This window comes from Zingiber officinale, chromosome 5A (assembly GCF_018446385.1).
Source record: "Zingiber officinale cultivar Zhangliang chromosome 5A, Zo_v1.1, whole genome shotgun sequence".
Classification (NCBI taxonomy): Eukaryota; Viridiplantae; Streptophyta; class Magnoliopsida; order Zingiberales; family Zingiberaceae; genus Zingiber; species Zingiber officinale.
The window spans coordinates 102,944,739-102,966,939 of NC_055994.1; the positions used below are offsets into that span (position 1 = coordinate 102,944,739).

At 36.7% G+C, this 22,201-nt stretch overlaps 1 protein-coding gene across 2 annotated transcripts; it reads left to right on the forward strand.

Annotated features, from left to right (window-relative positions):
- Positions 1-512: 512 nt before the first annotated feature.
- Positions 513-1,131, forward strand: LOC121983085. Of its 2 annotated transcripts, none has more exons than XM_042536063.1 (2): positions 513-617; positions 683-1,131. In XM_042536063.1, the coding sequence occupies exons 1-2, from the start codon at positions 577-579 to the stop codon at positions 975-977; spliced, it is 336 nt and encodes a 111-aa protein (XP_042391997.1). In that variant the 5' UTR covers positions 513-576; the 3' UTR covers positions 978-1,131. The 2 variants fall into 2 exon arrangements, with proteins under 2 accessions (XP_042391997.1, XP_042391999.1); XM_042536065.1 differs by having other exon boundaries at positions 534-617; positions 692-1,131.
- Positions 1,132-22,201: the final 21,070 nt, after the last annotated feature.

A 22,201-nucleotide genomic window follows, 5' to 3' on the forward strand; every position in this document is an offset into this window, starting at 1 on the left:
GGAATGAAGGACAGAAGCAACAACAGAAGCAGAGCGCAGGCACCATGGCGTGTGTCTGCTTCTGTTTATCACTGCTAACATTCACCGTTCTTGGAGCACCAAAAGCAGCTACAAGCTAGCTTTGACCCCCCTTCAAAGGTATGACGAAACTATAAAGGAAGCTAAAATATTAATATGTCCAATGATCCTTGGTCGCTGCTTGTTAGTTGTAATGCAAAGGAATAACTATACTGTTTCTGTTAAGTTTTTGCTGTGCATGGCCGACCAAGAACAATGTGAACTGCACATCAGTAAGATTGCCTCAATATTCTACGAAATGACCCAGGGTTAAACAACCCAACGGCCAATGCGAATAAAGCCACAGTCATCTTCCTCTCCTACAAGACCCGCCTAACCACGATGATCAGGTCCATACCTCGAAAGCAAATAAAGGCGATGCCTTCCCATACATTATTCTCACCATCACGTTATCTGAAACCCACCTTTAGCTTTGAGCCGTAGGAATTCGATTCTTGTTCTATATAAACCCTGTTCAAACTTTTATTTCTCTAGGAGCTGTTTTGGCCCTGCAAGCATATGGGACGTCCACTACTTGCAAGATCAGTAAGATTGCTGAGGTACATCTTCTGTCCAGTTTCAATGCATTTTAACAAGAAAAAGCTAAGAACTGAAGGAATTGCAGTGTTGACAGGGGGGTGAGAAACAAGCATGCAGCTCCTGCACATGGCAGCATGGGTCGAGTCAAGAAACAGCAACGTGCAGCGGCGGCTGATGAAGAAGGTTGCTGGGTTCCTCACCCGAGGACAGGGATATATTACCCTAAAGGCCATGATTGGGTGATGGAAGACGTCCCAGAAGGAGCGTCGTCGTTCCCAAGGACTTACTGGCTCAGGAGGGACAGCTTTGAAGATGTTGATAAATCAGATGCAGATGTCTCCACTCGCACCAACTATGATCACCCATTCCTCGGCATATAATTTTTAGGTTAACTTTGTAGACCTACTACTAGTGAATAACAGTGCCCCAACTGTCAGTCAGAATCTGAATGTGTTAATCTCCTATGAAGTTGGAAATGTTGGATTAAAGTCTCTTATAAGAATTCTAAGAGCTCTATAAGCTCTGCTTCTAATCTGACATGTTTCATACAGTACTCTAGGCAAAATTTTCCTTTTTCTTTTTGTTAAGGTCTTTAACATTTAAAAAAAATAAAAAAATTTCCTTTTCTTTTTTCATTCGAACTTCGACCGATACAATTGTTTAAAAATCAAAGGAACGGTGAAATCTGATTTACTTTAAGTAGTTTTTTTTTTTTTTTTTTTTTTTTTTTTTTTTTGATGAAGTTCGTTTTATTAACTGTCATTCATATAGAAATACAATAAAACATATAGAAATAATCCTTTAAATTCACAGAAATTATAAAACCCAAGGAGAATGTTCAACCCATGGATATAACAAATCAAAAAAATCTAAAACGAATCAAATTTTGCACATGAAGGAAAATGTGCTCAGAGTTAGGAGTTTGTCCCTTAAAAATAACATCATTGCGCTCTCTCCAAAAAAATGTGGAACCGCCACATCAGCGGCCCCCCTAGAGCCGGTCCCACGGATATGGAGGGAGGTAAATGCAGGTACACAGGTAGAAAGTGCATAGCGGAGACGTTAACCCCAGGCAGTGACACCCCGGGGATCGACCCCTGGACCTTTCAGCCACAGAACCATGCACTCCCCATCTGTGCTACGCCCTGGGGACATCATTGCGCTCTCTCCAAATCCAATATACAGTAGAGCAGAAAGCAGCTCGACGAATTTGAGAGCATCTAGACTTAGAAGAAGCATGCCAGGAAAATCAACTGACTTCTCTACTCCAGCGTAAAGGGGCTCTTTGGATAGAACAAGAATGTAGTATCTTAGTCCAAACCATAGTTGAAAGTGGGCAATCGAAAAAAAAAGATGAGAAATAGTCTCCCTATGAATACCACACAATATGCAAAGATCAGAAGAGGTGACCCCCCATCTGAGCAGTCTAGAACGAGTAACAAGTCTCCCCTTAATTGCAAGCCAAACAATAAAACTACATTTAGGGACATGAGAAGAGCCCCAAATCAAGTTATACCAAGTCACAATAGACTTTTTAGGCCTGAAATATTCATAAGTAGGAGCAATTGAGTATATATCAGAAGTGGTAAACTTCCAAGAAATAATGTCTGAATCAATAGAACAAGTAAAATGAGTAGTAATAAAGTCCCAAACTTGAACATTAATAGAATCAATAGGATCAGGTAACTGCCAATGATTATCATGCCAAACATCGGCAATATAAGCCGATTTAGAAATATTAGCATCAACAATATAGATAGACAGGAATTTCTCAATCAATGAAACACCCTGAAACCATGGATCAATCCAAAATTTGAAATGCATACTAGAACCAAGACAGTAAGAAAACAAACCCTTTACGTAATTTTGATTTGATGACATTTTAAAATTCAACTATTATATATCTAAATATAATAAAATAACAAATAAATATTATATTTTATTTTGATTAATTATAATGAGCACATAACGGGCTAATCTATCAAAATTTATAAAACTATATAAAACATTATTCTCAAACATTATAGAACAACCAATAAATATCAAATTTTGTTATGAATGATCATGCTAAATTAAATAATTAATACAAAATCTAGAGTTCCAAACGGAACGAGCAAATAAAGACGGCTGCTCTGGTTGTTAATACAAAATCTAGAGTTCCAAACGGGCAAAAAAGATATTCTTTTAATATAGCCAATCTAAGGTATTTATACAAACTATTCTTCTTCTTCTTCTTCTTCTTCTTCTTCTTCTTCTTACATTACCAATTTTTATGTGGGACTAAAGTTAACTATGACAAAGTATATTTTTTTTATATAAAAGTAGTTAAGGAAAATTATTAATAAGTCTTAAAATTAATTTTATTGTGAAAAGGAAAAAGATATTAAGATAATTTTATTTTAAACTTCATCAAAATTAGTTAGGAAAAAGTCTAAATTCTTAATAAAATAGTAAAATATACCAGCAACATGGGCGGAGCTACCCATGGGCTAGGGTGGGCTCCAGCTCCACATAAGTTTTACTTTTCATTTGTTAAAATTTTTATCCAGCCCCAATAATTTATGGATTATTTCTATTAACTTTGTCCCCATTTTAATTTTCAACGGATTACCACCCAAAAAATTACCGGAAAAAGTTTAAATTAAAATATTTAGTAAGAAATGGTGAAAAACAAAATCTAATTTGTGCAGGTCATATGCGAGTCATTCTCCTTTGATTTTAATTATTTTGTCAATGATTCCCTAGAATTTGGGTCATATGCGTGACCACTTTATTATGACCCAAGTCGATTTTGCTTTATTTTTTGAGGAGTTTTCACCTTGATTCTTGATCCTTGATCCTTGGTTTGAGTTTTTTCAATAGACGATTGTTAAAAATTTTGCCTACTCAATTTAACTAATTTTGAAAGTTTTGAAGCTTGATTCCAACTTGTATTGTTCGATTTGTGAGCTGCCTTGAGTGAAAATTTTACCCGTTTGATTTAGTTTGATTTTCAACTCATGTATCGAGCTAATATTGTTTATTGATTTGTTTATTATTGTAGGTTCTGAAATTGTGCGACTTTGAGGTAAAATACGATAACTCTAAAATTATGTCGAATATTTAGTTATGATTATTTGAGTTGCGACAATATTTACAGATGATGTTTATGAATTTTTCAAGTTTAGATTTTTGACTTAAAAATTTATTTTTGTGAATTTTAAAAAAATAATTCATTGGTTGCAATATTTGAGAATTATAATTATATGGTTTACTTATATACTAAATTTAATATATTTATTTAATTGACAGGTTGATCACGAGTTAGTTGAAAAAATTGATAATGAACTAATAATTAATTAATTTGGTTCTAATATTATTGATTAAAAAAAAAATCAGAGCACCATTTCAATGATATTTTTATTTAATATTTTTTAATGTATTAAATATTAAATATTTTTATTATATATTTTTAGAAAATTAATATTTACATAATTTTTAATTTTATTTATATTTTTAAATCAATTAATTTATGATATCAATTACAATCGACTATTAGTCCAAGGTACTTTTGAATCTTGGCTCTGCCATGATTAGCAATATAACACACTTCACCCGCTTAGAAAGTATAAAATGATTAATGAAGAAGGGTGGAGTGTTGTTGTGAGAACTCCAGTAGTCAGCGCTCAGCGGAGCCAAATTGGCGTAGATAGCCGCAGCAAGAAAATAAGAAAAGACGGAAAAACAAAGACGAGCACTCAAAAGCAAAACATTCAAAGATAATAGCGAGATTAAAGACTTCATGAAAACTGAAAAAAAATTAATTTAACATTTAAACAGACTAGCATTTTATTTTGAGTTGTATGGATAAAAGCCCTTATGTTTTTATTGAGGAAGAATAAGAAAGAGTGAGGAAGAAAGATTATCGGCGAGAGAGAAAAAGAAAGTCTGAGAGTATCATTGGCGAGGAAGGAGAAAGGTATGAAATCGCTAATGAGGAAGGAAAAGAGTGTACAGCACAGACGAGAGAAGGAAAAGTTATGAGATCATCGATGGCTAGGATTTTTGAGAAATATTGAGAAAGAATGAATTGGTTAGGTCTTATATAAAACGAGACATATAATTAATAATAATAAAAAAAATCTACAAATAAAAATAATTTAATATTAAAAGTGATTTTTTTATTTAAAAATGAATAAAAACAAATTTAAAATGTTAAAATTTATAGCCCCAATTTGAATATTTTGTTTTAAAACAATAAAATAAAAAAAAATAAAATGTTAAAATAACTAACCTTGATCCTACTTGCGAACACCGATGAGTGAATCATCAGTGAGTTGATTTTGATACCAATTTGATCACCAATCACTAAGTGACAACGAAAATGGTAATATGATTCTGTGAGCCTAGACGAAGGTAGACAATAAGAAGAGGATTAGAATACAGTTTAGGGGTTTTCGACATAGCCACTTGACACTCAAATTAGAGAACGAAGAAGAAGAGTAATATTAGGGTTTAGATGTATCTATCTGCATGTACCTTGGACTCTAGAAGGGGCTACTTTTTATAGGGAGATAATAAACTTTTTCCTCATGCTCCGATCTCTACGATATCATTATTTAATTGCTTAAATAATCCAATACTTATTTATGTCATTGTCTTTTTCTTGAAATAATTTGATATTTACGCGATGATTATCCTTTTCCCGAAATAATCTGAGATTTCATGCAAGTATTAAGAAGATAAGCACCTAAAAAGATGGCGGGTCAAGGAGTTGGAGGCACTGAAAAAGTTGGAGTGCCAAGGACTCGGGGGTGCTTAGAAAGTAGGGGTGCTAAAGAGTTGGGGCACCCAGGAAGTCGAGGTGCCCAAGAAGTTGAGGTGCCAAGGAAGACAAGATCAACTTAGTTCTCCCTTTACTTGAACTACCATCGATAAGATTCTTGGTTTACACATGATGTGCTCTGATTCAGGGATTAGACCATAATATTCTTGGTGCCTTAGGCATGGTCTTATTGCCTTTAGTGGGTTTACATGTCTAAAAACAAATTTACACTTCTAACTGTGGGAGATATTTTTCGAAGAAATATATTAAATTTAAATTATACAAAAATTAAATTTAAATTTATCTATTGAGATATACTTGACTTGTTAAATTTTCTTGCCTCTCCTCCTGAATTGCTTTGAGTTCGATGTTAATTTCCTAGGATACAATAGGATGGCCACGCAAACAACTAAATATAGATTGTTTCTGGTGAATCAAGTGTGTACCTAAATGCTATCATAGAAAGCTATAGACAGAAATGCACGACAGAGAGGAAGAGATTTTGGGGATGAAAGTGAATGGAATTTCTACTCAGCATATTTCTAGTGAATCAAGTGTGTACCTAAATGCTATCATAGAAAGCTATAGACAGAAATGCACGACAGAGAGGAAGAGATTTTGGGGATGAAAGTGAATGGAATTTCTACTCAGCATATTTGTGCGTCAATTCTTTGCTTGATGTCACAGTCTCCTTATATAAGAGCTCTTATCCCCTTGGAAGCCATGTTTGCAAAATCATGATCTTGGATCGTAGGATCGCATGATCCTACAATTCAGAACATTGAATCAATCCTGGATCATGCAGGATCATTTTTGCAGTGGAATCAGATCAGGATTGGTGAAATTGTAGCAAAATAGGTAAGATTAAAGCAGGATCAGAGTATAATCGGTAGAAGCTTTGATAGACCATAACTTTTTATTCATATTGAGCCACTAGACCTATAATATATCAAATTGAAGCTTGTTTAATGATCTACATTTAATTATTGAGTGAAACCCATAATCACCCAGTTTCAGACTCAGAAAATATCATTTAAAATCTTTTTAGAGACCCATAAGATTTTTAGTCTTTTTAATTATCTTTTGGACTATTTTATAATTTATGTTATTTTCATCTTTACAGAGTTAGGGTTAGGGTTCTAAGACTACATTTAATTATTGAGTAAAACCCATAATCACCCACTTTCAGACTTAGAAAATATCATGTAAAATCTTTTTAGAGGCTCATAAGATTTTTAGTCTTTTTAATTATCTTTTGGACTATTTTATAATTTATGTTATTTTCATCTTTTACAGAGTTAGAGTTAGGGTTCTAAGACTATTTAAATATTTATTTAGTTGTTTTTGAATTAATTTTATCAATAATATTCTGTTATTTCTTTTTCCCAAAACGATGAGTTTTTGATTGTCTATTACCTAATATTCCATGGAATTAACATAGCTTTAGAAGATTATTTTAAGTGTTCCTTTTCGAATCAAATGTTTTAATAGCTTCTATTACATCAGCTGTTTTGTTAGCCTTTAAATTGAGTCATCTTGTGAACCAAGGGATCATTCTTAAAATTAAATGTAATTATTATTATTTTGTTAGTAGAAATTTTATACTCTTTCATTTTGTGATATGAAAATATAAATATTATTGAGTGTTATTGTGCTAGAATGATAGTGATGTCTCCTTTTCCCACTCACTCAGGCTCCTCCTTCTCTACAAGTCCTTCTTTCCCATAATACTTCATGGATCTAAGATGGTAACACAGATTGGAGTTGGGCTGGATCCTCTGGCGTGACCCCTCCTACGCTCAAGTTAGTAATTCACTGAGAAAGAAGGAAAGTTAAGCAAAGAAGAAGAAGAAGAATTTGAAGAAAAAAAGTTACCTCCACTAGTTAGAAGAAGATGACCATCATACCTATGAGTTACCATCCGAGGTGTTTATATAGATGTCAGAAAAGGAATCTCCAAGTCATCCGTCTTCTCACCTTTCCACTTATTCTAGCCTATATTACTAAGAACGCAATTTCCGATGGTTCATTATTCTACTCCCAATCCTTGACTGCCACGTAAGGTGAAGAGGGTTCCAAGGAGATCGTCTTTGACAACTATTGTTCATCCACCATTCACTAATTGCCACGCATTATGAAGAAGGAATCAAGGGAACCGCTTCTGACATCTCTCCATTCAATTATCGCCATGTATTGACAATCAAAACCATATTACTCTGTGGACCCCTATGTTATTGCCCCGTGAGTTCATAATATTACTACTCGACCAATCTAATAAGATTGCTTTGCGGAACGTGAAGTTATTGCTTGGTGCATTCCTTAAGATTGCTCTAGCAGAATTATTGCTCAATGATCCTTCGTAAGACTGCTCTATGGAACACATAGTTATTGCTTGGTGATCCTTCATAAGACTACTTTGCGGAATGCAGAGTTGTTGCTCGGCGATCCTTAGTAAGATTATCCAGTAGAACGCTACGTAATATTGCCCGACAGACTTTGAGGATATTGTCTGGTGAACCTCATAAGATTACTCTGTGAACTCTAAGTAACATTGCCCTACAGGCTTTGAGGATATTGCCTGGCTAATCTCATAAAATTACTCTGTGAACTCTAAGTAACATTGCCCTGCAGGCTTTAAGAATATTGCTCAGCTATATTCATTCATCCTTCAATGAAAGAAATTCAACTATATCACTCAGGAGAATCCATTATACTTTGGAGTAAATCCGATTACCATCATATGTCTCTCCTTTAAGTTAGATTGAAGAACCAAGTCTAATGAAGAATGATTAAGTGTATGATAAAAGAAAGAAAAAGCCCGGTTACCATCAGATGCCCCTCCTTTAAGTAAGATTGAAGAGCCAAGTCGAATGAAGTTTGATTAGTGTATGAGAAAGAAAGAAAACTCGATCACCATTAGATGCTCCTCCTTTAAATCAGACTGAAAAGACAAATCAAATGAAGTCTGATTAAGTTTATGAAGAATATTATCTTTTTTATTAACATCCTCTTTTGTCATACTACAGCCAGTACTAGTTCATATACCCTACCTGGAAGGTGTTTCCCCGAAGATGTCTTTGCTTGCAGTAAAAGTAATTTGAGTAGTTCCACAATATGAGCGATCCTTGTGTTTTCTAACTAAACCAGACTAGATATTGATGCCTAGAGGTAGTGGAAATATACTTGGTGCATTGACCATTATTAATTATTCTGAAACACTGGTTATCTAGCACTTAGACCGTTATAATGATGCTCGGAAGCAATGAATGATGTTGATTTATAAACAACAAATATAAGTGAAAAGATAAATATAAGTGAACAATAAATATAAGTTATTATAGACATTATAGGGTGAGTAATTAAATGATTTGATTCTACGGGTATGCTTTGAATGAGATATTATCTTGGTTAAAGTGATTCTTTACTCATGTTTTTGTTACCACTATTCAAATCTTCTATCAGTTCTATGCCAACCTGCCCTGAGATCCCCCCTTTGACCATTATTAATTACATCCTTTGAATTTGCCATGCCTACTATTAGTTTCGTGTGACTCTTTGTTTCTTCCATTAATGTGGCTTATACTCCCTCGATAGGCTATAAATCTCTTCCATTTTGTTTCATTCTTCTCATACTTAGTGTTCATCTTCTGTCTCAGTCATACATCTTGAGAATATACATGACTAGTCGTGGTTCTTCTCCTCCTTCAGAGGCCCATCTTCCCTCATACATGATAATGTTGTTTTACGTTGTTCTATATATATTATTTCTGATCTGTATCTTTGTGTTCAGATGACTAACATACCCTTGTCCCATCCATCAATAATGGCTTGCCAGCAAATCTTCACTAATATGGAGGCGATTAACAAAAGCTTGCTACAACTTTGTTTAAAGAACAATGATTATTTCACCCATCTAGATGAAAAGTACACCCAAACTTTAAATGAATTGATAAAATCACGGCTGAACGATGGTGCATCCATACCGAAGGTGTGTAAACTCCAAGACCAAGTGAAAATGTTGAAGGAACAACTAAAAGAGTGTAACCCTCCGCCTGCAGGCTCTTAAGTACAGTCGCCATGTAAAAGATTAATATTATTATTTTTTATCTTGTAGGGTCAGATGAACTGACCATTTATCTTTATACCAAATTATCCATCTTTGTGAAAGACTATTGCTTCTACTATCATTTCCCGTTTAATTCTAAAAATTTTGTATACTGTTTGACTATATATTTGTGCCAATCTTCATGATACTTGAGGTAGCGAGAGTCACAAGTATGTCTTTAATAGCCTCTCTTAATATGAGCTTTTAATATTGACATTTTCTCGCTTTCCTGGCAGTTTAATTTTGAATCTAAAAAATTTGAAACCTTAGGTATTCTTGTTGATGTTATGAACCTCTTATCTATAAATGGTTCATACACCCTTTTTCTATTTTTGTTTGCATCTGCTTGTGAGAAACTCAACTTCTCTTTGTTTCCTCTTGCTTCCCTCACCCTCTTGTGTTATCATAAGATGAAGCAAACAAAATAACCCTCCTCTTCCTCTATCAATTGATCAACTTGTCCATCTTCCCAACCAGAGGCTCCAATTACTATGAGGAAAACCCAAAAAAGGTTCCTCCACAACGCAGGTTGCCCGAGAGACGATCCATGAGGATTATGTCTCGTTCAAAGCCTATCTCCCCACCAATTTCCACATCCCCATTCAGATATCTGAGGATTATTTTAACGGTTCGCCTGAAGAATTCTCCAAAATGTTGATTGATATAAGTATGTTATATATATTTTTAGACATTGTTTGATATATATCTACTTATATTTCATATGTATAATTTATGTTTATCGCACCCTATAGTGTGATTATGTTATATGTCCATTATATTTGTTCGGAGATATGTTCTTTGCTTATTTTTATTGATAGGACACAAATTAGAGTAAAAATAGAGCAAATACACACATTGAAGTAACTTATGAAAATCCTGCAACCTGGTTATGCCACCAGGCATGATCATCCATCCTCTCTTGAAGTAAAATAGGGGTAGGTCGTGCCTTCCACCAGAGGGGTCCAGGGTGTGGCCATGTGAAACCATACAACCTTGCCCCCTTCCAAAGCCAAGCCAGGAGTCGGTCGTGCCTCCCTATTCTAGGGCGGCACATGCCCTGGCTGTGCTACAACCCAAGCAGAGGCAGTGCCCCGACCTATAAAAGGGGTTTTCTCCCCCCTTTTGACTCATCTAATGTTCTAACCTAGGGTTGGGGGCTCCTTCTCTTTCCTTGGAGAAGAGTTCTCTCCCCTTGGAGGAACCCTAGAGGCTTCATCTTGCAAGATCCGTCCACCCCGAAGTAAGGAAGCATCTCAAAGACACCGACAATATCCTCAACAAGTATTTGTTCTTCTCTATCTCGTGTTTGGATTGTATGAATATTTTATTTCATGTATTTGATTTGTAAATCCTTCTCAATGGAGTAGATTTTCATATCTAGAATGTAGGAAGTAATTGCGATGCATTGTTGATATTTGAACTATGTATTTGGATATTTTTCTTATTCTATGATATGTTTTATGGCTTGCTCTTGTGTGTTGTGCCTTGTATATGTCTGACGAAATATGTGTGAAACTAATACATTTAGATGTAGGATTTTGGTCACCGTGTAGAGGAGGTGCTTTAGTTGTATGACTATGGGACCTTGTGACAGAGGATATCCTTTACTTTCTAAGGTATCACCCTAAAATAGAGATCAATGCTCTACTAGGAAGGTTAATTAGAGTTTTAGGAGTTTTTTCCAAATTAATATTAGGAAGTGACTTACATAATTTAGCGATTGTATGATCGGGAGGTCCTGTGATAGAAGGTATCATTTTAATCAGATTTTCTGGGGTACATCTTCTACTTAATAGTATTAATCCACCGTTAGAAAGTAAATCGGATAATTCTGGAGATTGTATGACAAGGTGCCCTATGACAGAGGATATCCCTTTAACCATAGTTTCTAGAGTTACTTATTTACTTAATGATGTTAGAACACAAGTGATCTTCATAGGATTATGCCCGACTTTAGTTAGAAGTCTTGGAAGAATGTAATCATGGAGTTAGGTAGATGAACAATGCATAAGAATATTAACTAATATCATAATAAAATCAAAATCTTATAATATATCATCCACCAATCCAACTTCACCTCCCTCTTTGTTCATTTGCATTCACACTCTTTCCCACTCTCTTCTCTCTCTCTCTCTTCTCAATTCCTAGTTTTCAGCACTCGTGAACTAGCCCATGATTATCTAGATAATTCGTTGTACAAAGTTAACTAGTGCTTAATCAACAATTCCTATGGGATCGATATTTTTATTACTTGACGTTAACTGTGCACTTGCTGTTACACAATAAGTTTTTGAAGATTCGTTTGAATAATTTCCCGAAACGTTGATTCCTCCTCCTCTTTGATGGTTGTTCTCAACTCCTTTATTTTTTGTGAGATGACAAATTTTAACGATGATCCCATATTCATTTTTCTGAGCAATTATTTCTTAATGTTCATAGGGATCTACTAAAACCTTGTTGGTGAATACAAGTCCTATTGTTCCCCCATATTTAAACCCTGATCTAAGTAATGTTCCTTCCTGTGAGTCACCACTTAAGTTAATATGGCCAGAGAAAAGGCTTTGGAAAAATTAGGGTGCGTTTGGTTTGCACCGTTTTCATTTTCATTTTCTGGAAAACGTGCGTTTTCTAGAAAACAGAAAATGACTTTTTGTCATTCTCTGTTTTTCTAGAAAACGATGGCCAATTTTTTAGAAAACGCGCGTGGAAAACGCAAACCAAACATCGTTTTTCAGAAAACGTACGTTTTCCAGAAAATGAAAATGGAAAACGCGCGTACCAAACACCCCCTTATATTGTCAAGCAGTAGTGGCTTTAGGGGAGGCACTTCAGCAAGAAAAGGTATTACTCCAAAAGCTTGATATGTTACAAGTTTATAATCACACTCGTGCAGCATAGGAGATATCTTCAACATGTATATTTTATCACTGATTTATTATTTTCCACTTGTCTTTTGATGTACATGTGAGAATGTCTATCATTTTTTAGATTTCCTTTATTTCAGTATATTGTATTCCTATATTAATTTTTGACCTTATGGAAGCTTGTTTTGGGGTTCTCCAATGTTCACACTTGCATATCTATTTGCCGGTAAATCTTATCATGATTTGAAACATCACATTTAATTTTACTATTTTTCTTGTGTTTTGAGGGAGTGATACATCTTTTCCTTGACATGACTTGTCATCTTGAATAAACAACATTTATGTATTTTCTTTATAGAGGTGCACCCTCGACCTTTGTCCCCCATTTACTTATTAGCATTCTAGTTGCTCGTGTTCCTTCCACATTTTTCTTATTTATTGGTTTTTCAAGATGACCCAGAATCATCTAAGAGATCGAATAGGAATTCTTGATGCTACGATACCTGAGAGCAGTCAAAATACGAGACCCTCTAAGGAGAGTATTAAAATTCCCATATCTTTGGAGGAATCCTCCGAGGATTCTAACCACGCTTTTCTTACTGCAGTAGATTCATCAAATTTGAAAACTCACTCAGTTTCATGGTGATACCTCCTCATTTTTCCTTTTCAATTTAAATACTTTGTTCCCTTTATGACCTGCATATCTATTTTATAAGGTTTTTGTTTGAATTATATGTGTTAATTGGAATAGGGTCCTTGGTGAAAATTTTGAACGAGAGGTGGACTTTCCCTATATGAGGATCTTAATATAGCAAAGAGATTAAGCACAAAGTGAACTAAATGCTACCCTTTGTAGGGAGAGAATAATTAAAGCAAAGTTTGATCTGCTGAACCAACACTTGTGGAAGATCAATATAACACTTGAAGATGCTATTAATCATAGAACTAGGCGTGAGCAGTGAGAGGAAAATCGTCTCAAAGCGTCTTCATTAAGTCTTTTATTAGTATTGTCATAAACTCTAGTTTCTCAAACATGTATCCCTTCAGAGATTAATGTTTTATCTTGTCATGAAAAGTTAATCTTTGATATCTCAGTGTAATACAAGTATTTTTTCATCTTCTTGTAAATTTGCAGGCTCTTCTATTTTGTACTTAATTGTATCTTGCCCGAGCAATATAGGGCAAAAAATTCAAAAGGCAATCTGATCAATAGACACATTCATACTCATGTTTTTGAGAATGCAAACATATAAACTGCTTATTCTTGCAAGGATCATGGGAAACTATGCTCGCTAATCGACTTTGAGTTCATTCAGCTACCAATAAAGAGAGTTCTCTCAACTCCTTCATTGGCTCACTTGGAGATTTATGCTTCCTTGATAAAAGGTTTTTCATTGCGAATGCAAAGTGGTTTTCATCGCCTTCTGATTTGTCACCATTGAATCTTTTTTAATCCTAAAACCTCTTCATTTTCTCCTCTTCTCTATTTCCACCTTCTTCTCCCTTTTTCCATATCAATCTCTGCTTCTCCACGTCAATAAGTATTTTACCTTGTCTTTTGTGATTACTTCGCTTTCATGGCTATTCCTTCATCTTGCATTCACACAAAAAATCCTTCAATAGCCTTACTCCCCTAGTATGGAATAGTAGAAAGTATACTACGTCCTTCGCACCCTTTTGCTCATTATAGCCATGAGTATTCGATTCAGGGCTTACCCATTATCTATCCTCATCTTCTCGGCGCCCCCATAAGCACCCTCGAGCTTCATTGCCTTTTTCATGGATCAATTCGAAGGAGGCCTACGTCTTCTGGTACCTTCTATGTATATGGATATCCTTTATTTCCTACAAATCTCTTTAAATCAACTAGCCCAAAATTCCTTTAGGATTCTAGCGGGTACTGTAACGATCTTTTGCTATCATCAAATTCTCCTCACTCCTCTGCTATTTTATTATTATTATTATGTGAAATCCATTGATCTTTCATTTGATTGCTCGAAAGAATTGTAATTTCTTAACTGACCTTTCTTCATCTCTAAAAGGATGGAAAGAATTGTTCTTTTATACTCTTTTAAGCTTTTCCTATCTTATTCTGAGTCATGGCTTCTTGATCTTCCAAATTTATTTGATATTAACGAATCTTGAGTGCGTTGTTCTTTTTTTGAAGCTTGGTAAAAATTACAGGATAAACATTATGACATAACTCGTTTATTAGATAATTGTCTTCTATCTCACTTTGATCTATCCCCTTTTAAGATTCTCAACTCCCAACCCATAGGTGATTGATTACTCTTGATTGGTTTACTTATTACAATTTTACGCTTAAACTTTTCTTGTTATTTCAGCTACCCTCATGCATGTTGGGACCTTGACGGCAGGCTGGGGGGGTGGGGTGAATAGAAGGTCACCCACTTTTATTGCTTCCAACACTTGTTAGCGTAGCAAAAATAGAAAGCTAACCTAAAAAAATAATAAAAATAAGAAGACCAAACCAACACGTTCGTTTACATAGTTTGAAGATAGCTTACTCCTACTCCATGGTTGTTCATAAGGTAGACGATCCTAATCCGTTGTAGGTGGATGACTCCCCAAAAACTTCGGCTAGTACAACCTCTTTGTCGATAGAGAAACCTTGCCACACTTCTTGATCACGAGCACTTGGATCACACAAGGAGAACCTTGGAGACTCTGATAGGGGTTAACTACTCTTATTGTCATTTCTAAGGTCAGCCACCCCAAACTCTATTATATAGAAGTTGAGAAAATCAGCAAGTTGATTTTACTATTACCAGTCGACTAGTCCTTGCACCAGTCAACTAGTGCTGGCCAACGACACTTCATAAAATTTGTGATTATGTCAATGACTCTTTACTAGTTGACTGGTTATAAAACTAGTTGACTAGCTATAATACCAGTTGACTGGGTACAGTACCAGCCAACTGGCTACAATACCAGTCAATGGTTTTCACAGCCGTCGAGCACAAAAATATTCTGTGCCCTGCTCCAGTCGATTGGTGTAGATGCAAGTCAGATGGTAAAATCCTAAATCTAAGATTTTATCCTGAGTACAATATCTCATGCACTAGTCCTCACCCATACAATGTCGACCTTGCCTTTTAGCCATCTTCCATCAACCTTACATCCCTCAGATGCTTCCCCATCCTTCACGTCTTGCCTTCAAAATGATTCATTCGGCCTTCTCTTTGTTGTCGGATCTTCTTATGGCCTTGCATTCTAGCTTCCTCCAACAGCTTTGTGTCTCTCGGATGCTTCCCCATCCTTCATGACTTGCCTTCAAGAGATTCTTTCGGCCTCAGTTTTCATCCTTGCTAAGTCATACTTGGACTTACGTTGTCAAGACTATACACTTAGACTTACACTGTCAAGACTCACCCTTGGACTTTGCCTTTACCAAGATCCCACTTGTACTTTTCTTGTTATACCTATATCTTGTATACTCACAAATGTATATCAAATATACTAATAAATCTAACTTAAACATTTGCCCAAATATCAAAACCTAGGGTCACACCGATTGCTCCAACAATCTCCTCCTTTTTTATATTTGGCAATCCGTTTAAGTTAATTAAACATATAATGCAATAAACATACATACAAAATATGCAATCACTCATGTATAAGCTGATCCGGTGGTAAGAACGGGGGACCCCCTTTTTTGGGAAGTCAACGCCACGGGGAGGTCAAAGTATCCGATGTCCGACCGGAGAAGCGGAGACCGGTCGGCCGAACGGGGTCACAGCTGAACCAAAGACAACCCGACGGGACTAGGGGTTCCGACGAACAGAGGCATATGGCCGAGCGGACCCTCATGGGCGTAGGGTCAAAGACACGGGGAGGTCAACCCCAAGTTCGGGCCGAACGGAAGCATGCAGGGCCGAACGGAAGGATGCCGCGCCGAACGGAAGCATGCAAGGCCGAACGGAAGGATGCCGGGCCGAACGGAAGGATGTCGCGCCGAACGGAAGCATGCCGGCCGAACGGAAGGATGTCGGGCCTAACGGAAGGATGCCGGGCCGAACGGAAGGCAACCCGACCATAGCCGGGGTTCCGACGCTCATGTTGAACAGAGTCGTATGGCCGAGCGGGTAGCCCGCTCGGCCGAAGGCACAAAGTAGTAACACTGCGAACAGTCCACACAACATAAGACCGGTCGGACGTAAGGGGATTGCCGACCAGACGGACACTCGAGACGGAGTAAGAATAGACAACAGGACAAGGAAACATCCTCTGACAGCGGGTATGTTCGAGGAGCAGGCCATACACAGGATCTTATGACAGGAGTCCACTGTCCCATCAAAGATGTGCTCGGGCTGTAGCAGTAAGGGGTCAGGTAAGCTCTTCTGACAAGCCCATACCCAGGTATGGATAAAGTACACGTATGCACCTCGGTATGTGTGCCCGAGCCTCTTCACAGCTCTATATAAAGGGTCCTCACCCTTCGCCGGAGGTACGCATTCTTGGAGATTTGGAGCCACTTCTTTGTTGTCCACTTGCCTGACTTGAGCGTCGGAGGGTCGTCGCCGGGAACCCCTTCCCGGCCCGACATCTTTGCAGGTTCACCGGAGCTCCGTCCGACCGGCCGAAGATCTACGTCAGCGACAAGGAGAGCGCCACGTGCCCAGCGTCCGTTGACTCAGCAATTCGGATAGGATCATAAGCAATGGAACCCAAACCTAGGCTCCCCCTTCATTTAAGCTTCCTTTTGAGCTAGGATTTCTCGCAAAGGTATTTAGGTTTCCTACTTAAACCTAAACTTCTTTTCCTTTGTCACACATTAAAAAGAGCACCAATAATATCTCAATTATTGGACTCTTATACCTCTAATGACCATAATCATCATGTATTAATCAGCTATAAGATTACATATATGTATATCCCCCTATTTAGTCATTTTCTATGGTTGAAAACTAATATCAGACTGTATCAGTCGACTGCCCTAGATCTCAATCATCTACTCTCATCGAATCAACCTCGCATAATCATTTTTAGTTCGATAAATAGTGTTACCAGTCGACTGGTACCTGTATCAATCAACTGACACCCTATTTCAGCCCAAACCATATTTTTAAATCTAATTTTATAAATACACTAGAAATTTCATAGACCTTTAAAAATTCTTAAATTTTGTGGAGATGTCTGTTTTACTATTGTTTACTTAGAAAAATATATTCAAAAATATATCTATCACGGATCCCAAAATTGACATAAAATATAAAATTATTTAAATGATTCAATTGAACTTTGACCTAAAGTCCTAGTTTTGGCTTCCTCTTGATGTATTTGCCTATACTAAACCATAATACATCCCTAGCATTAGTTTATATGACATCAATACATCTAAAACCAATTATCATACAATATGAATCTCATTTCATATTTTTATGCATGAATTACATCCCAAATGTGTCAACCAACTAGATTAGAGATTCAAGTCCATTTCCAACCCCTTTAACATATTCCAAAACCCATCTTGAATCCTAAGCAAGGTCTACTTGAGATCTTTTGACCATGAACCCCAATTTAACTCTTTGAGCTACTCCTAAAGCTCTTAACCTTCACCACCTCCTTAGGTGACTCATCCACTATGGCTATGCCACTTTGGTGTATCTCAAGTGACACTTGACCTATAAACCTGACCTTCTTAACCTTAGATACCTTGTCCTTGGTTAATTTCTCCTAATTCTTAAATGACTTTCCTTTGCCATTTTTTAACCTCTCATTGCTATAATCATATGTCACCCTAGCATATGACTTTTCTCTAGCCTTAGAGGATTTCCCTTACCATTTGCACTTGCAATCATTACACGTGATATTCTTTTGGCTTTAGGGGACTCTACTATGGTATACTTGCCAAAGTGCTCCATGGATAACTTCCCCTTACCCTTGTTTGATGAAGATCGGTATCTCAAATTGGATCTATCACTACTAGTTCTTTGACTATCCAATATCCTATTAAGTACTTTAGATCTATTAATGAATCTACCTAGGACTTTTTCTATCCTATCAAGCTTTTCCCTCAAAGTTTGATTTTTCAATTCTAGATTTCTAACCCTAGAATCCACTTGTCCACCATGAGCATTCCTAGACCTACCCACCTTCCTAGGTATATGTCTCCCTTCTTGAGATTAATGTCTAGATTCTTCACTACTTTCCTCTCCTTAGACATGGTAGTTTGGTTCTTGTTAGGTCTAATCTTTACATATGATTTCCTAGGGTTATTAACCATATTATCCTATCATTATACCTAGATTCATAATTATACATGGGTAAATAATTAGCATTATTTCTAGCATGTATTGAGGAATTTAAATTTGAATTCAAATTTAAACTAGGGTTTACCTTACCCTTTACTTTTGGAGCTCTCCCTTGACACAAGCATCAATTCTTCCTCCACTTCTTTAGTTGCTCTATCTTCTTAAGCTCTCCCTTCCTTGGGCACTTTGTGTGGTAGTGACCTTGCTCATCACACATGAAGCATCTAAAATGCTTCTTCTATTTTTTCTTCTTGTAACTCAAATTAGATTCTAAATGAATTGAATTGAGTTTAGGAGTTACCTCTTTTTCTTTCTTGAGCGACACCTATTCTTGTAGTGTCCCATCTCTCCGCACTCAAAACACTTGATGTGAGCTTTAGTGCTCTTCTCGGTAGATATGGATGAGGGTTGAGCCTCCAAGACTTCTTCCTCACTTGAAGATGTGGATGCCTCTACTTCTTCCTCTTCTTCGGATGTTGAGCTTGTCTCCACATCTGATTGGTTTTCTCCTCCTCTTGGACCAATACGCCCTTCTCCTTAAGCTCCACTTCTTGGATTTTTGTAGTGTCTTCATGAAGAGAAATTACCTTCTTCCAAAGGTCACTTGCACTCTTGTATTCACTTACACTAAACAACACCTTAGGAGATAATAAATTTACCAAAATTTTAGTTACCTCCTTATTGGTCTCCGATTGTTGTCGTTATTCTTTGGTCCAATACCATGGTTGAAGACACTTCCCCTTCTTATCCGTTGGAGTTTTGAAGGGATCTTCCAATATGACCCAATGGTTCCAATCTATTTAGAATCAAGTCTTCAATCGCATCATCCAATATTTGAAGTCTCCTTCCTCATATAGAGGTGGAATCCGGATATCCCATTCTAATGGTCCTTTTAACTCCATATTTTTCCTCTAGCATTTGCTTCTTTAGGTGGTTAGTCCTTCAAGAGCACTCCTCACTCTGATACTAACTGTTGGGACCTTAATGCCCGACTAGAGGGGGTGAATAGATGATCACCCACTTCTATCTCTTCCTACACTTGTTAGCATAGCGGAAATACAAACATGCAAATAGAAAGCTAACCTAAAGATAATAAAAACAAGAAGAACAAACCAACATGTTCGTTTATGTGGTTCGAAAATAACTTACTCCTACTCCACAGCTATCTGTAAAGTGGACGATCTTGACCCGTCAGTGGATGACTTCTCCTTATTTGTGGAGAAACCTCGCCACACTTCTTGATCAGGAGCATGGATCACACAAGGAGAACCTTGGAGATTCTAATAGGGGTTAGCCATTCATATTGTCGTCACCAAGGACAGCCACTCCAAGCTCTATTTCATAGAGCTTGGGAAAATCAGCAAGTTGATTTTATCGTCATCAGTCGACTAGTGATGGCCAACGAAACTCCACAGAATCTGTGATTCTGCCATTGGCTCTTTACCAGTCGACTGCTATAGTATACTAGTCTACTGGCTATAGTACCAATCAATTGATTTTCAGAGTCGTCGAACATAGAAATATTATATGCCCTTCCCTAGTCGACTGGTAAAATCCTAAACCTAGGATTTTATCCCAGTACAATCTCTCATGCACTCATCCTGGCCCACAACAAAAAGCGTTTAGAGATTTTTTGTTGATCCACACACACACACACACACACACACACACACACATATATATATAAACAAAAATTTGGCACCTTTTACCAACTTGATGTTAAGAAAACCCCCCACCTAGAAATTTATTTCGTATAATCGAACCTTTTTAAACTGTTTCTTTTTAAGAACAAAAAAAACTTGTGCCAAAATAATAAATGCAAAAAAAAGAGTAAAAGACCTTGGACTCGTAATGGGTCTTGAGGCACTACTTCTGCATCTCCCTGACCAAAGTCTCCCACATTAAGATGCTTGTTAATGGTTGATCAAGCTTGATAGATTCACCCTCTGAAATAAGAAGTTCTGGTCCTGGAGGTATAATATCAACTACTTGATATCCATCTGATGGATCAACAATGGTTATTTCATATCCACACTTTTCTTTACATACTATTCTACTTGCTACACCTGTTGATGTAGCATTTGGAATATATAGGGAAGATGATAGAGTTGGGTTATTTATAGAAAAGAAAAAGTGGAAAAGGATATAAATTTTCTAATCTAATAAAGAATCCTTTTTCAGATTTAGTACAGATAAATGATTTTACTATGTTATACTATTCAATTCTTGATGATGAATTTATTTGATAGATCATATATTGTTATTCATAATACTGATCTGATTCAGTATCATCAGGATGCAATTCATCCCATTGAATTTATAGAAATTTCTCCCAGAGCTTTTTGATAGAGTCTTAGTTGCCAATTCGATTGACCTCTTAAGGTAGAAGACTTGTTCTTTCTTTGTTCATGAGTACTCTTCTTTTTCATCTCTTTGTTGGTCCTTGGGAGCTACAAAACTATATTTTATTATTAAAAGTATTTCCAAATATGTTTTTAAAAATACTTCCATCTAGTGCTTCCATTGTGCGAAGTCTCCCTCAAACTTCAGTGGATGAATACTTGAACCGACCATCATCTTGCTGCTTTAGAGACGGTTAGTCTTTCTAAAGTTGTTTGGCTTTGATATCAATTGTTGATCCTGATAGGTCAGCAAGAGGGGGGTGAATTGCCTAAAATTAAAGTTAGAAAAAAATCTCTTACTTTGCTTAGCAAGGATACACAATTAATTTAAACAAAAATAAAATGCATAAAAATGAACAACTAAAGAAGGAAAGTAAGAATGTTGAATTTACTTGGTATAACCTAAGTAGTTGTTAATCTAAGGCGTTAAAAAGCTCCACTAGAAATACTCCTTTGTTGAAGGTGAAGTAGTCTCTTATAAACGTTGACAACTAAAAAAAAAAAAACTAAGAGTGATTACAGTAGTTGTTGTTCAAGTTGTTATTTAATTCCTACCTCCAGGGGTCTTTTTATATCTCTTAAAAAAATCTTATTTGTGTCTTGAAGGGGCCTCTGAGATGGTCTAAGGCACCTTCAACGTGACAAGTTTTATCGCCGAAGATAAAACTTTATCTTTGACTAACGGTTATTAAAGGCGCCTTTAACATGCTTGAAGGTGCCTTCCATGAGGGTTCGAAGGCGCCTTCCATTAGGGTTCGAAGGCACCTTCCATGAGCTTGAAGGCGCCTTCCTCCAGTAGTTGCTGGTAGACTCCAGTAGCTTCAAGTGGGTGATTTCGGCTATCCGAAATTGGGCTAATCCGAACCCATCTTCCAGCCTTCTCCATGATCAGACTTCTGCTTGGCTTCTCGTCCCTCGGAAGTGCCAAGTGCATCCTTCTTGTCTGTCGGTGTACTCTTCAGTAGCTTCTCGTCCCTCATATGCACCGAGCCCATCAACTCCTTTCCTGTGCCTTCCTTCTCATCTGTTGCGTTCCGTTCGACTTCTTGTGATCCTAAATTCCTGCACACTTAGACACGAGACATCAAATACAAATAGGACCTAACTTAACTTGGTTGACCATATAAAACTACCGCGGGATACTTACACAGGCT

Excerpts from the sequence above, each read along its gene's own strand:
- LOC121983085 (XM_042536063.1), top strand. The coding sequence starts at position 577 with ATGGGACGTCCACTACTTGCAAGATCAGTAAGATTGCTGAG. Across the intron at positions 618-682 it reads AGATCAGTAAGATTGCTGAG|TGTTGACAGGGGGGTGAGAA; the intron begins GTACATCTTCTG and ends AAGGAATTGCAG.